Source organism: Lathyrus oleraceus, chromosome 3 (genome assembly GCF_024323335.1).
Source record: "Lathyrus oleraceus cultivar Zhongwan6 chromosome 3, CAAS_Psat_ZW6_1.0, whole genome shotgun sequence".
NCBI lineage: Eukaryota > Viridiplantae > Streptophyta > Magnoliopsida > Fabales > Fabaceae > Lathyrus > Lathyrus oleraceus.
The window spans coordinates 449,499,800-449,515,410 of NC_066581.1; the positions used below are offsets into that span (position 1 = coordinate 449,499,800).

The 15,611-nt window shown below is 34.2% G+C and overlaps 1 protein-coding gene across 1 annotated transcript; it reads right to left on the minus strand.

The window, feature by feature from the left end:
* Window positions 1-850: 850 nt before the first annotated feature.
* On the minus strand, window positions 851-13,150 carry LOC127128119 (uncharacterized). The gene is made up of 11 exons (XM_051057369.1): window positions 12,886-13,150; window positions 12,498-12,562; window positions 12,211-12,365; window positions 6,033-6,320; window positions 5,265-5,394; window positions 4,012-4,119; window positions 3,798-3,900; window positions 3,537-3,662; window positions 1,858-2,045; window positions 1,612-1,739; window positions 851-1,360 (listed from the first exon to the last, which is right to left on the minus strand). The coding sequence occupies exons 1-10, from the start codon at window positions 12,976-12,978 to the stop codon at window positions 1,643-1,645; spliced, it is 1,353 nt and encodes a 450-aa protein (XP_050913326.1). The 5' UTR covers window positions 12,979-13,150; the 3' UTR covers window positions 851-1,360; window positions 1,612-1,642.
* Between the last annotated feature and the right edge of the window lie 2,461 nt (window positions 13,151-15,611).

The following is a 15,611-nucleotide window of genomic DNA, read 5'->3' on the forward strand; positions in this document are numbered from 1 at the left end:
CAGAGTGCACCATATCTAATGAAAACAATAACATAAAAAACTCAAAAACTGCTAAAACTAAAAATAAAGAACTGAAATATGAAAATAAACAGCCTACAAAGATGCATCTTTGGATGAATTCAGAGAGGATTTGAAGATGCATCTTCGGATTAAACATGCATTTTTTCAGATACAAAACAAGCTTAATGTGAGAAATGAGGCTTGAAATAAATGATCTTTACCTATAATTTCAGTTTTTTTTTGCTCATTTTGATGTGATGAAACACAAGAATGAAGATTTGAAGTAAAAATATTGATCGATAATGGAAGAGTTTTTGGAAAGGGTTTGGAGTAAAAATGGGATATGGATTTGATCGTTCAGGTACGTGTTTTACCAAAATCACACTCGATAATCCCGAAAATGTATCTTCAAAAATATCTGACGTGCAAAGGTGATAGATTTTCAAATTTCCAATCTAAAACTACAGAGATACATCTCCGAAAACTCCACCGAATTGATTAATAATGAATGAAAATACCTAACAATGCATCTCCGAATTAAAATTTTATTTTAGTATAAGATAACACTCATTTGATACATTATACAGTAATGCAAATTATACATATTTCGAAATCCTTCGTAAGAATAGTAACATTTAAATTCTGTAATAGTGTAAATATATATGTATTTTGTCTCTGCTGAAATCTTTTTCCATAAAATATTCAATAAATTTCTATTCTTATTCTCAATAAACTTCTATTCTTATTCATTACATATATTCTTGAAACCAGTTTCTATCCTGCTAATGCCACTTGCACGGAGTAATTATTATTTTAAAAATGGAATCTCTACATATGAATACAAAGTATATAAATCAAACAAATAATCCACATAGATGTCATGTTCTAAAAATAATATAGATAGATTTACACAAGTAAACATTCTACTTAAACGACATGTTTTAAGCAATTCACTCAAGCAAACAAATGTTGCGGCAAAGTAAATAGATTACTAGACATTTCGAAAGAAACAACCCACTTGGACTTCATGTGGTTAAAAATCTACTGTAGCAGCCATTTTATGAAACAGCTTTCAAAACAACTAAAGTTGCTGTATACTAGTGTGATTTCTGAGTAGAAAAAGATATACACGTCAAAAAAAGTTTGAGGGTGGGGGTGGGGGGACAAAACTTAAAACAAGGGTTATGCCCCAGTGGTAAGCAATCACAAAAATGGAACTTTCCTTGTTTAACAGGGTATTTTCACAGATTATTTCCCGCATACAATTGCTCCATCCCAATTCTCAGCACTACACAAGGTTCATTTTCTTCCGCATTAAACATCTCTCTAGAGCATGGCTCATCAGAGGACAACAGACACCCTGAAAATTGAGCATTAAAATGTCATTACTCAAACAAAAAAACCATTGCAAATAACATTGTTCAGAATTTCGATAGTCTAATTCAACTCCACAAAACCAACTAATAAGATGTAGTTTATTTGAGATCTGCACACACACTCTTCCAACCATATGGACGTCTAAAGTGTGAAGCTTGCAAGCCCTCTAACCCTCAAATAATAATACAATACACACAATGACAAATAGAAGTAAATAGACATTCATTCATTTACCATTGTAGGACAAAAACTGGGGCTGCTGAACTCAAATTCCAGTAGCAGGTCTTCGTTTCACAACCAAATCATCAGCCGAATAGTAATCAGCAATGAGCCGGTACATGTATGATGGGTTATGCCCTCCACTGAGAAGAAGTAATTTCCAAACCAGCGAAAGCAGAGAAAGAAACCAATTAGTACACATTTTCAAATGTCAATGACCACGAGAAAAGCTAGTTTTCTATCAGTTACAGTTCAACTTACGTGTCAGTAATAAAGAGACTAACAAGTTTTGGTGGCACATAATCGAATGTAGGGTTTACGACATGGAGAGAACCTCCACCACTTGCAGAATCCATGCAATCCGAGAACTCCCCAAAGTCAAGTAGCTCAGACGGGGATCTCAGCTCGTTTAATAGGACTTCAGGATTGTGTGGATACAAAGGGCACAACTGTCAATAAGATAAAGCAACATTCAACAAAAGCCTAACATTTGGAAACTGTTGCGAGGAATCAGATCAAAATTTAATTCCAAAACAGGGTTATGGCACCAAAGTTTCCTTGCTAGCAATTGACAGAAAGCCTGGAGCTTTGTGTATTGGTAATATTATCATAATATGGACACCTAGTAAGTGAACCAATAACTAAGAAGTGGCTATTTCATTATCGTCATATAAAATGCAAATACTGTTCAATTCCAATTTTCCATTCTTCAAATCCTATCATTAGATCAAGAATATATGCATCAGTTGCAACAGCTTGAGATATCTGAACTTTGAACAAAATTGTTTTAGAGATCAGATGTCTACTACGTGCAGCCAACTGAAATATCATTAACTATATTTCAAAAAATTCTTAGCACCCAGTACCTACCTATCAATATTGAAAAGAGACATTGTACTCAGATTTCTCCAAAACTTGTAGAACTAGAATAACTAAGGTCCATAAGGAAATATTAAGTAGAAATAACATGTTTCAACATCACCACATTGCAAATGAAAAGGAATGAATAAGGACTTCAAAATATGATTATAGATATGATTGATAATCTAAATTGATGATACAAGAAGACGAAAACACTCACTTTTTTATATCAATGCAAGAATTCAAATTCTAATTAAAAAGGAAAGAAATCATGATAGTAATTAACAAATATGAAAACTAACCTTAAGTGATTGCCAAAGATAATATCAAGCTATTGTGCGATATTTTAAATAGTAACATTTTTACAAGACATTTCTTTTAAAACTACAATGTCCTGATAACCCTTTTAAATTTTAATGCATAATAAGTTGTTTAATTAGGTAAAACCATAAAACAAGTACCAAAATGTTAATGAACATTTATTTTAGTTTGAGTGTACGTAATTAGCTAGCTATCCTACGGATTATTCTTCACTTCCACTAAAATAGAAAGTTTAAAAAGCTAACTTGGTGTCGTTGTTAGGATATAGAATAAGGATTTTAGTTAGGAAAGTTAGTTAGTTTATCGGTTTAGTTAGAGAAGAGTATTTGTATAAATAGGAGAATACAGTAATAGAGGGGATTATCATTAAGTATTGAAAGGAAAAAAAAAAGAGCAGTGACTATTGTAGAAAGGGGAAACCCTTGGAGGAGAGATTTCTCTTCTATTCTCTATCTATCTTTTGTTCATTCTTAATTTTTAAATAAAATGGTTCTTTCTTTTGAATTCAATTCCTTGGGTACCTAACAGTCAGATATTCATATAAACAAATTAAAAAGCAACACCTTGATTAAATATTTGTTCGGATATTTCAGTTTCCAAAATTTTAATTTATGAGGAAAAAAAATGTTGAATTTTTTGATTCCCACAGATTTGGTAAACTATAATCTGATTTCAGTATTTAACATAACAAAAGTAATCATGAGAAGATTTGGCTAACTATAACTGAGGTAGATTTGGATTATAAGTTAGCATTTCACCTTGTGACTTCCAGCAAGTACAACAAAAGGAACAGCATGCCTTTGAGCTGCAAGTGCAACCATATTTAATCCAACTGGGGCAATGACTCCACCATTAGCCATGACAGCATGAGCTCCAACTATAACCTATATAATGGCAGGACTGTCACATATGGTCACTCAGGAATAACTCCCCCATTTACCATGTCAGTTGATAAGTTGAAATCAGATTAAAATTTGCATAAGAGTCTTGATTCCAGAAAGAATGGCATTTAAGCATACCATGTTCACTCGGGAAATCATGGCAAAAACTGCAGAATCAGTAATCACTGTGGTCTGTAAGCCTCTAGCAGCCAACTCTTTTGCAAGGAGATGTCCCTGATATCTGATTGCATGCAATGTCAACATTAAATGGTCATATGAATAGTATAAAGAAATCCATTTCTAATTGAACATCACCATCCACTGGAAATGTGAGACGGCCTCTACTACCAACCTTGGGGCACCTTCGGCAACAAAGACCTTAAATGATCTCTTTTTCTCCTTTGCAGCACAAAGAAATTCCAACACTGTCTTTGAACTTCCTAGCGTTAATATTACCTCACTGAAAATCATGGAAATAAAATGAAAACAAATAAGAAAAAGAATTATAAATTCTTCTAAAAAATTTAAATAAAGAAAAAGATCATCTTCTATTCCTATCTATCAAGACATAATCCCATAAATCAACCGAACATTTGTGTTGGTTATAATTAAGATGAGGGAAACATGATATATTAATATCATATAAAGAGCCAAATACTAGTCATGTAGATAAGCAACCCTCAGCAACATGAAACATAGATGGACAAAATAGCTCATTTTCCAAATAAACAAAAATAATATACCACAGCAAAATTATTCTCAAGATTAAATATTGACAACTTGGCTGTTTGATGTGTACATTAAATGGCATCTATTGAACATATGTATGATGTTTTAAGTTAATATTATGTGATGTACTTGAAAATTACTCTGACCAATTATATCAGCCAATAATAGGTGTCCTCGGCTATACACTGTCGCATATTAATCACATAATTAATCATTACTTATTTGTTTTATATTCAACCATGCCTTTACATGAGGTAATGCAGTCTCCACAGGAAACTAGAGTAAAAAGGACAAACAGCCTCCATGAAAAGCTTTAACTAAAGTGTGGCTTGATAAATTTAACCGTATAAATATTCAAATAAAATTACTTGGGTTCTTATAGTTGCAGTAGTCTTCGTAATTTCAGTCCAATCCTTACCACTGCTAAAATAATGTAGAAAACACTAAAAACAAAGCACTGAAATTTAACATAGGTACTGTCTCTTATCTAATTGTTATAAAGAACAATAACAGTTTAGTTTATGATTAGGAGTTTAACACATCTAGAATAGTTGTATGTTCACCATATGGCATAGTATAGAATACACCACTCAAGAAACAAAAGCTTTCAATTAACCATGTGGATAATTCTTGTCTACTCAGACAAGAGTTAGAAATCTTAGCATTGGCCACACAAAAAAAAGTATGACTCTTAATGCATAGTGAGCTCAAAAAATTGGCGTGCAAATATGAACAAATATCCATATAAGCCCATCAGAGTCACTGATCAATCTTGCCTATGGTGAGCTGGTATAAAATGTTTTCAAACAAACAAGCACTTTAAAACATGCAAAATATAAACACACGCGTCCTAGAGTAGATTAAGGTGAAACCAACTTTTGATGAATGTGTTCTACTGCTTGTTCAGCTATTTGTTCATAGCAAGTAGATATGTCTTGAATAAGTTCATTAACTGCTTCAATGACATCGTGCTTCAACTTCCGACCTCTTGAACTCTTATCAATAGCTGAAACAAAGGGAAAAAAACTCAAACTCAATATGACACAAGCAATTGAATATCAGAACAGAAATTTCATTACCAAATGCCACTAGAAGGAAAAAAATAAATAAAGGGCAGCCCAGTGTACGATGCTCCCACCAAGTGAAGTTTGGGGAGTGTAGATGTATGTAATATTTCCCCCGCAAACAGAGAGGATGTTTCCAAGATTTGAACTCGCGGCCTCCAAGTTGCAAGGAAGGAATGTTTGTTGTGCAAAGGCTCGTCACAAGCAGGAAGGAATGGATAAAAAACAATAATCACTGTGACCAACAATTAAAGTTTAAAGTATACAGCAATGATAATGCGGCATTCTGATGACTTTAGAAAAAGTGAGGAAACTTAATACATCTAAGCATTAATTTTATCCAATAAAGTTATCTATATTAAAAACAAATATTTGCCTTAGTGAGAATTTTCACAAGTAAAAGCCTAAATAAGAAGAAGAAAAAAATAGGTTCTCCACTGGATATCAAGTAAAAACACAAGCATTCCCTTAAGGTCAAATTAGAAGGCAAAAAAGAAAAGAAAAATATAACATGGTCAACAATATTATAAAAAGTTATTTTATAACACTCTTAATCTTAATAGCCTGGTGCCATACTCACATCTACTTTTCCCTTCAGAATCACCCCCTGAAGAAGATGTGTGTGGAATGGCAGCTGTAATAGGTGTATCCTCTAGAAGAGTTTGCAATGATGGTGGACGCAAGGTGCTTCTTGCAGCAGCTGCAACAGCAGCAGCAGATAAAACAGGATAATCATCTCGATCCACATCATCTTCATCGTCGCTTACAGCTGATAGCTCCAAACCAGCTATAGCAGCTGTGGCAAGGGAAAGATCCTCCTCCCTTATAATGTGCAAAACTCGCCTCGCAATATTTCCCACAGCAAGCTCTGCAAACGCATGCATAACATTTTATGATAGGAAAACAAAAAAACAATTTCCATTACCCACAAAGCATAATAAACCATTATGCATGACCCCACTTAGTGGGATAAGGCTTTGTTGTTGTTGTTGTTGCTGCATGACAATGTAAACATAAAACATCATTCCACAAAAGTAAAACTAAGAATAGAGAAAGTTTGGATAAACTTCTCCATGAAAATTTATGGAAAAAAAAATATTGAGAAAATCTTGCAATAAATATGAGCATTTTAAAGAAATCTACTTGTATAATTTGAAACTAGCTTTGGCATCTTACTTTTTCAAAAATTCTCTTATTTAAAGATAGAATCAACTGATATTTAAGTGAGAAGAGTGACAAAACAATAGGAAGTCAGAAATTTCTTGTTAATCCCTCAGATCAATATGATCTTGAGCAATGAATGAGTAAAACTTTTAGGGCTTATTTGAGAGTGCATGACCTCTTTTCGTTCTGGCTATCTGTCTAAAAATTACTCCAACCCCCTCCCTTCTGTCTATTTAGTATATTCTGTTACAACAGTTCGTAGTTACAGCTTAAATTTAATTAGTTTCTCCTCATTCTCCCTCTTCCTTTTCACATATACATTTACAACAAAAGTCTCATATCATTTAACTGTTCCATAAACAATTATAAGCTTGTCAAAACTTTAACATAAGTAAGGAAACCATAATAAATATACTTAATTTGAAAAGCTTCTACAATCTAGAAAGTAATTCAAACTTGGGCAATCATGCAGCAATAACCCAAAAATACATACTACTTGACTTCCATAAAGACTGAACACAACACAAACATAATGCATATTGACAGAGATAATTTTTCTTATTATTGATTAGAGCAGCCTGTGCTCTTAAATAGAATACAATATATTTAGGAAAGGAAATTCCTAATAAATGCTTATCATTTCCCTCAATCAATTCTATAAGTAAGGACCAATAATTTCTATAAATACATACACAGCTAATCAAATCCTATTTATGGGATTTTAATCCTATTTAACTATAAAATATACCACTAATTAACACATGTACAGCTCGTTCTGACACTCCCCCTCAAGTTGGAGAGTGGATGTTACTCATTCCCAACTTGCCGATAATAGATTGCAATGTAGAACCACTTAATCCTTTTGTAAGAACATCTGCCAGCTGATTTCCAGTTGATACAAATGGTATACATATTGTCCCACTATCCAATTTTTCCTTGATGAAATGTCTGTCTACTTCGACATGCTTCGTTCTATCATGTTGCACTGGATTATGTGCAATGTTTATTGCTGACTTGTTGTCACAATATAGTTTCATGGGTCCATTCCAGTCAATCTTTAGGTCTTGTAGAATTATTTTCAGCCATAGGAGTTCACAAATACCTAAAGCCATAGCCCGAAATTCTGCTTCTGCACTTGACCTCGCAACAACGTTTTGTTTTTTGCTCCTCCAAGTCACCAAGTTTCCAAGAAAAGTACAATATCCGGATGTGGATCTTCTGTCATCTACTGATCCAGCATAATCAGCATCTGTATAGGCTTCCAAAGTAATTCCTTGACCCTTTGTAAATAGAATTCCTTTTCCAGGAGTGCCCTTCAAGTATTGCAAAATTCGGTAAACAGCTCTAAGATGATTTTCTTTGGGATTATGCATGAATTGACTCACCACTCCCACTGCATAAGCTATGTCTGGCCTAGTGTGAGATAAATAGATTAACTTTCCAACCAACTTTTGATAGGATTCTCTGTCCACAGTTGCATCTTCAACAAATTCACTAAGTCTGTGATTTTGTTCAATTGGAGTTTCTACTGGTTTGCATCCCAATTTACCAGTTTCAGATAATAAATCCAGCACATACTTCTGTTGAGAGATGAAAATACCGTGACGAGAGTGTGCCACTTCAAGGCCCAAAAAATATTTTAATCTGCCCAACTCTTTTACTTCAAACTCTTTTAGCAAACACACCTTTAGGCTATCCATTTCTGCTTGATGATTTCCTGTTACAATTATATCATCCACATAAACAATTAGTGCAGTAACTCCCCCTAAGGCTGAATGCTTAGTAAACAAAGTGTGATCTCCCTGACTTTGTTTATATCCCATATCTTTCATCACAGTGGTAAACCTGCCAAACCAGGCCCTAGGGGACTGTTTCAGTCCATAAAGGGCCTTCCTTAGCTTACAAACTTTGTCTTTCTCAAAGTTAAACCCAGGTGGGACCTCCATGTAAATTTCCTCTTCAAGGTTGCCATGTAGGAAAGCATTCTTGACATCGAATTGCTGCAAATTCCATCCATAGTTAGCTGCTAGAGATAACAAAATTCTGACAGTGCTCATTTTTGCGACAGGAGAGAAAGTCTCATGATAGTCAATCCCATATGTTTGTGTGTACCCCTTAGCTACTAGTCTTGCTTTATACCTTTCTAGTGTTCCATCGGACTTGTATTTAAGGGTGAATACCCATTTACAGCCAACAAGTTTTTTGTCATTAGGAAGCTCTACTAACTTCCAAGTTCCATTTTTCTCAAGTGCATCCATTTCAACTTTCATAGCTTCTCTCCACTCTTTGCTATCTAGTGCTTCGGTAACATTTTTTGGAATAGCAGTAGTGTTTAAATGAGCAAGAAAACTTCTATGATTGTTGGACAAATTATCATAGGATATAAAGTGAGACATTGGATACCTTGGCCTTTTTGTACATGCTCTAACATCCTTCCTTATTGCAATTGGAAGATCTCTAGCATCCATGGATATATTCTGCTCCTCTAAATCAGTCCCAACAACTTCAGTTTCAGGGGGCACAATTTGCTCCTCTAAAACAGTCTCATTGATTACAGTTTCAAGAATTGGGTCAGATTCTGGGACTTGCACAGGTTGGATAATAGGTGCTGCCCTTCTTGTGTAAACTTGTAGTAGACGAGTAGCATTAGAAGTCTGTAATGAAGTGGTTATAGGACTTGACTCGGGAGTCTTGGGCATAAAAGAAAGGTCTTTGAACAAATCATCCTTATCTTCGATGCATCCCTTCTCCCCCTGAAGATAAGGTTTGGAAAAAAAGGATTCGGTTTCGACAAAAGTGACATCAATAGACACAAAATTCTTTTTTGTTGTAGGTTGATAACACTTGTAACCTTTTTGGGTAGGCGAGTAACCAAGAAATATGCATTTAATAGCTCGGGGATCAAGTTTTCCTCGATGTGGAGAATGAACATGGACAAATGACACACACCCAAAGATCCTAGGAACTAGGTGGTTTGAAGTTTTGAAATTTGGGTAGAATTTGGAGAGGAGCTGAATGGGGCTGTTATTCTGAAGAATTTGAGAGGGTAAGCGATTAATCAAGTAGGCTGCAGTAAGAGCAGCCTCCCCCCAATATTGTTTTGGAACATTTGTGTGGAATAAAGATGCTCGGGTAACATTGAGAATATGCCCAATTTTTCTTTCAGCCATCCCATTTTGTTGTGGGGTGTGGACACATGATGATTCATGAATAATACCATGTTCAGTGAAAAAGGAAGACAATGTTTGATTAAAATAATCTTTGGCATTGTCAGAACGAAACCGTTTAATGGTAGTCTCAAATTGGGTTTTTATCATTTGGAAAAACAATTTAAATATTTGAGTGACTTCACTTTTTTGTTTTAAGAGATACATCCATGACACTCTAGTACAATCATCAATAAAAATGACAAACCAACGGGCCCCCGATATATTTGGGATATTGGATGGCCCCCAAACATCACTATGGATTAAGGAAAAAGGAGTAGACATTCTTTTATTATTATTAGGAAAGCTGACACGTTTGTGTTTAGCAAGTTCACAATCATCACAGTGAAAATTTTCTAAGTTTATACCTTGAAACAAGGTGGGAAACATATTTTTGAGAGTGCTAAATGAAGGATGACCCAACCGGAAGTGACGCAACCAGATTTCTTTATTGAGGGAAGGAATAGATTCTGACAACAAAGACAGTGGAAGTTGACTCTTAATGCTACTTGTCTCACGCGCTTCCATAAGAAGGTAGAGCCCATTGTCCTCTCTAGCAAGTCCAATCATCTTCCCCGTTTCCTGATCCTGAAATTTGCAAAGTGTAGGAGTGAATGTTACCAAGCATTGTAAATCTGTTGTAAGTTTGTGAATAGATAACAGTTTGGCAGATAATTTGGGCACATGCAAGACATCTCTCAACATTAAATTTTGACTTAGTGGAATATCTCCCTTTCCTGCAACAGTAATAAAAGTGCCATCTGCAGTGACAATCTTTTTATTACTTGGACACGGTGTGTAAGAGATAAACTCTGTAGAGGAATGGGTCATGTGATTCGTAGCCCCAGAATCAACAATCCATGTCCCTTTTCCTGTAGATTGTAAAACACTAAGAGCATAGGGATGAGAACTACCTGATAATGCCATGGAAGAACTACCTGTGTTTGTGGGTTTGACTAAAGAGTCTAGTAGTTCCCTTAGTCTTGTAATTTCTTCTGAATTGAAATCAGCAGTAGGTTTGGAATGACTTTCCTTGACAACACTTGATTGGACCAAGTGGACATGTGCTGGTCCTCCTCGTTGAATGCCTTTGGTGTTCCAATTTCGGTTCTGATTTGGCGGTTTTCCATGAAGTTTCCAGCATCTGTCTTCGGTGTGCCTTGGCTTCTTGCAGAAGGTACACCATAGAGAATCCTTGTTATCCCCTCTTTCAATCTCCATTTTGGGAGCTCCTCCGGTTTGCCCGTTCTTCCATTGGTCAATGTTCTTCTCTCGACTTTGTGCTACTAAGGCTGAACTTTCAGTTGATTGAGGCTCCATCATCACTCCTCTTCGTGATTCTTCTGTTCGAAAGGCAGCCATGGTTTCATTTAGTGAGGGTAACTCTTTTCCGAGTACTTGAATCCTTATTGGATCAAACTCATTGTTCAGACCGGTTAAGAACTTATAGATTCTATCCTTCTCCTTATAATTTTTTAGTAAAGTAGCATCTGCAGTGCATTTTGCTTCAAAATGTTCATAGTGATCCAACTCCAACCATAGATTTTGTAGAGTTTGGGCATACTCACTAATGGACTGATCTCCTTGCTTGGTAGTTGCAATCTTCATCTTAATTTCGTAAATTTGTGCAGCATCACCAACCTTGGAATAGTTTTCTTTACAGCTGTCCCACACCTCTTTGGCAGTCTTCATGAATATGCATGCATCACTAATCTCAGGCACCATGGAATTCCATAGCCATGATATTACAACAGCATCTTCTTCATCCCATGCAGCAAATTTCCCGTCTGTAGCTTCTGGAGTATCCTTTCCAGTAAGATGATTCAATTTGCCCTTCCCCTTTAAAAAGGTTTGGACAAAATGAGACCATTTGAGGTAGTTTTTACCATTGAGACGAAGGCTAGGTTGAACATTTTTCAGCTCAACAGAGCCGGTGTTTGGGGCAGGGGTATTAACTGGTTCAGACATTCTGAATTTTGTTGGGAAAAACGGCAAGATAGACCGTAAAATAAAATCGGCAATGCAGGCCACACAGCGGAAACAATGGCAATGCAGGCCACAATTTTTAACAGGCTCCTATGGATTTTGGAGCTCTGATGCCATGACAGAGATAATTTTTCTTATTATTGATTAGAGCAGCCTGTGCTCTTAAATAGAATACAATATATTTAGGAAAGGAAATTCCTAATAAATGCTTATCATTTCCCTCAATCAATTCTATAAGTAAGGACCAATAATTTCTATAAATACATACACAGCTAATCAAATCCTATTTATGGGATTTTAATCCTATTTAACTATAAAATATACCACTAATTAACACATGTACAGCTCGTTCTGACACATATTTGTAGTTTAAAAATAAGTAAAATCGCCATCTCAGCATACCAACAGGATTAGCAGCGATAAGCTTCTCCCCGACAGCCCTTACTGCATTAATCAGAGCTGTGGCCTGATTTGTCTGAGGCAACCTCTGTTGTGAAATCACAGACCGAAGCAACTCTGCTGTCTGCTTTGCCGAGGCCTGAGAACCTTCAATTTTACTAGCATCAATAAATAAATAAATAAATAACAAAAACAACAAACACAGAGAGAGAAAAACACAACAACAAAATATGAGTTCCCAAACCTCAAAAGTTCCTAATACACAATTCACTGATGAAGAAACAACTTACCGTTTTTTAAGCTGATTCACAAAATCATTAACAAGGATATGAACATCCGGCATTTTGGTTCCAACCTGAAAAGGGGGCAAAAAATATTTCATCCATCATAATACCAAAACTAGTATTGATCATTTCACACAATTGTAATCCCTTTTCATTCCCAAGATATTTTTCATAAAAATAAAACATATGTTAGTCTTTAAATTAAGTTAACACAAACCCTATTCCTTTTGAACTTGCACAAATAATTTCAATTTTGAAACCTAGCAGACACGGAATTGGATAGAACCCTTAAAATATATCGATTAATCAATAAATAAGCAAAGCAAAAGAACTAAGATCAGCAATCACGATAAACCCTAACTAGATAATACGATTTTGTAAGAAAAAGGATAACCTGGATCTTGGCCTTGACGTTGTCGATGGTGTCGCTGCTCTCAACCTCGAGAGTGATGGTTTTTCCGGTTAAAGTCTTGACGAAGATCTGCATGTTGTTCCTCTTCTCATGGTTTTTGACGCAGTGAGAGCCCGAGAGAAAGAGGGACGCGAGAGGTGAAGAGAGAGACTGTGTTTGTGTTTAGTTTGAGTGACGAGGACACGGTGTGTGAGGGTATTTGAAGCTACTAGCCTGTAGCGGGATTCCGTTCGAGTATTCTTTTTCCATTTGTGTCGTGCGTAATCGTTAATATAGAATAAACAAGTTTATTCTACAAATTATTCTTTTTTTCATCAATTTAATCTTAAAATTATTAAAATTATTCTTTTTTTCATCAATTTAATCTTAAAATTATTTTTTTTTAATTAAAAAATTGATGAGAATTTTTTATGGCATCTCAGATATTTTTAATATATCATGTGAATTTTCACAAATGCTTTTTGATTATGAAAATCCATCTTCAGATGCATATCAGCTCACATTCAATAAAGATTATTCTGAGCTACGTTCTTTTTTTTGTTTATTTTATTTCGAAAATGTATTTTCGAAATGATTCTGCAGTTATATTTTCGGAGAGACACACATGTATCACAATAAAAAAAATTAAAATGAAATTGAGATTTTTTTTTAAAATAACCATGTTTTTTAAAAAAAATACGAAAATAACCATGTTTGGGGCATCTTTAGGGGAGGATGACAAGTTAAATGATCCTATTTCGAGTAGCAAGGTTTGATTATTTCGTAAGGGTCGAAGGCCCATCTTGTATTTGTTTTGAGTCTTCATTAATGAAATCAATTTTGAGAATTTCTTAAAGCACCTTAGATCTATCTACAACACCATGTGAATTTCCACAAATGCCCACCGTTTTCGGAGATGCATCTCTAGACGCATCTCTTGCACACTCAAGTAAGACCATTTTGAGAGGCGTCCTATATGTTGGATAATTTTTATTCAGGAGATGCATCTCCAAAACATTTTAAGAAATACTTTAATTATTTAACAGTTCAGTAGATATTCCGGAGATGCATCTTTGAAACAAGATACTACCTCCGTTTTTTTATTATATGTCATTTTGGAAAATTATGTTGTACCACAATATAAGTCGTTTTATAATATCAATGAATCATTAATGTTATTTTTTCCTATTTTACACTTAAATATTTATTATCCTTTCTCCTTTCAATTACATCAATTTGTCTTTCCAATACAATTAATGAAGGATAATTTTGTAAAATCATTCATAATTTATCTTTTTCATACCATAATTATTACATTTCTTAATACGTGTGAAAAGTAAAAAACGACTTATAATAAAAAACGGAGGGAGTAATATGATGCGGTTCTAGAGATATATCTTCGAAATTAATATGACAGTTAATGAGTGATCCATATTGATATTTGTCTTCTATAAATTTAGGTGCTATTGTGTTATATTTCACACAAATTAAAAATGTCTCAAATGTCACAAATAAACATCCAGTGGTATATCACAAATGTATCTTTCTCCGGCTCTACACCTGGGTGAACGTTTAAGCTCATTGATTTCACCTCCCTCGAAGATATCAAAGACGAAATCAACTATCTCCTACCTTACGGAGACAAACGAAGGATTGTGAAGCTCGAGTATCGTTCACCGTCGATTGACAACAAAAAGAAGATTGAGTTCAACAAATTTGAGCTCAAGACGCAAGTGGATGTTAGGGGTATGTGAAATACATATTTCCGTTTCGAAACAAAAGTTTCGCTCGAGTTGGAAGCGACACTACAAAGATCGGTCAAAAATATTCTGAAGATGTGCAAACGTCCATCGGAATATTGAAATATAATATTGTAGTTTATGTTTAAATCATCATTATAATGCTTATTTTATATTATGAATGTCAATTTCAGATTATTTTTTTTTAAAATAACCATGTTTTTAAAAAAAAATACGAAAATATAACTTTTCAAATTTTTCCAAAATAACTGGGGGAGGATGCGCACCCCCAAAAAAATAAGAGGAGGCGCCAATACAGCTGACGCCTATGTGTGTTTCTTTTGAAAATAAAATTTAATTTTGCAGCCAACAAGAATCAAACACATAACCTTTGGATCAATAGTGAAACAAGTTACCATTGCATCACAGACCCTTCATATTAATTTGTTTCATCATATATTTAATGAGTCATTGTTCTTAGATCATAAGAGAAAGACACTAAATTTTTATTTTAAATTTTAATATCTTAAATATATGAATTATAGTCTTCAATATTTATAATCAATATAAATTGCTATTTCCATTTTAAATTATATGTTACTCCTATTTTGTAAAATATTTTATTTTATATTTTAAGTTGTTTTGCAATATAAATTAAAATATAAAACAAAATATTTTACAAAATAGGAGTAACATATAATTTAAAATGGAAATAGCAATTTATATTGATTATAAATAAATTATATAAATATTGAAGAATATAATTCATATATTTAAGATATTAAAATTTAAAATAAAAATTTAGTGTCTTTCTCTTATGATCTAAGAACAATGACTCATTAAATATATGGTGAATCAAATTAATATGAAGGGTCTGTGGTGCAATGGTAATCTGTTTCACTATTGATCTAAAGGTTATGTGTTCAATTCTTGTTGGCTGCAAAATTAAATTTTATTTTCAAAAGAAACACACATAGGCGCCAGCTGTAT

Coding starts and splice junctions, on each gene's coding strand:
- LOC127128119 (XM_051057369.1), bottom strand. CDS start 12,978: ATGCAGATCTTCGTCAAGACTTTAACCGGAAAAACCATCACTCTCGAG. Junction 6,321..12,210: donor TATCGCTGCTAATCCTGTTG/GTATGCTGAGAT, acceptor ATGCGTTTGCAG/AGCTTGCTGTGGGAAATATT. Junction 5,395..6,032: donor TTCTGAAGGGAAAAGTAGAT/GTGAGTATGGCA, acceptor CCTTTGTTTCAG/CTATTGATAAGAGTTCAAGA.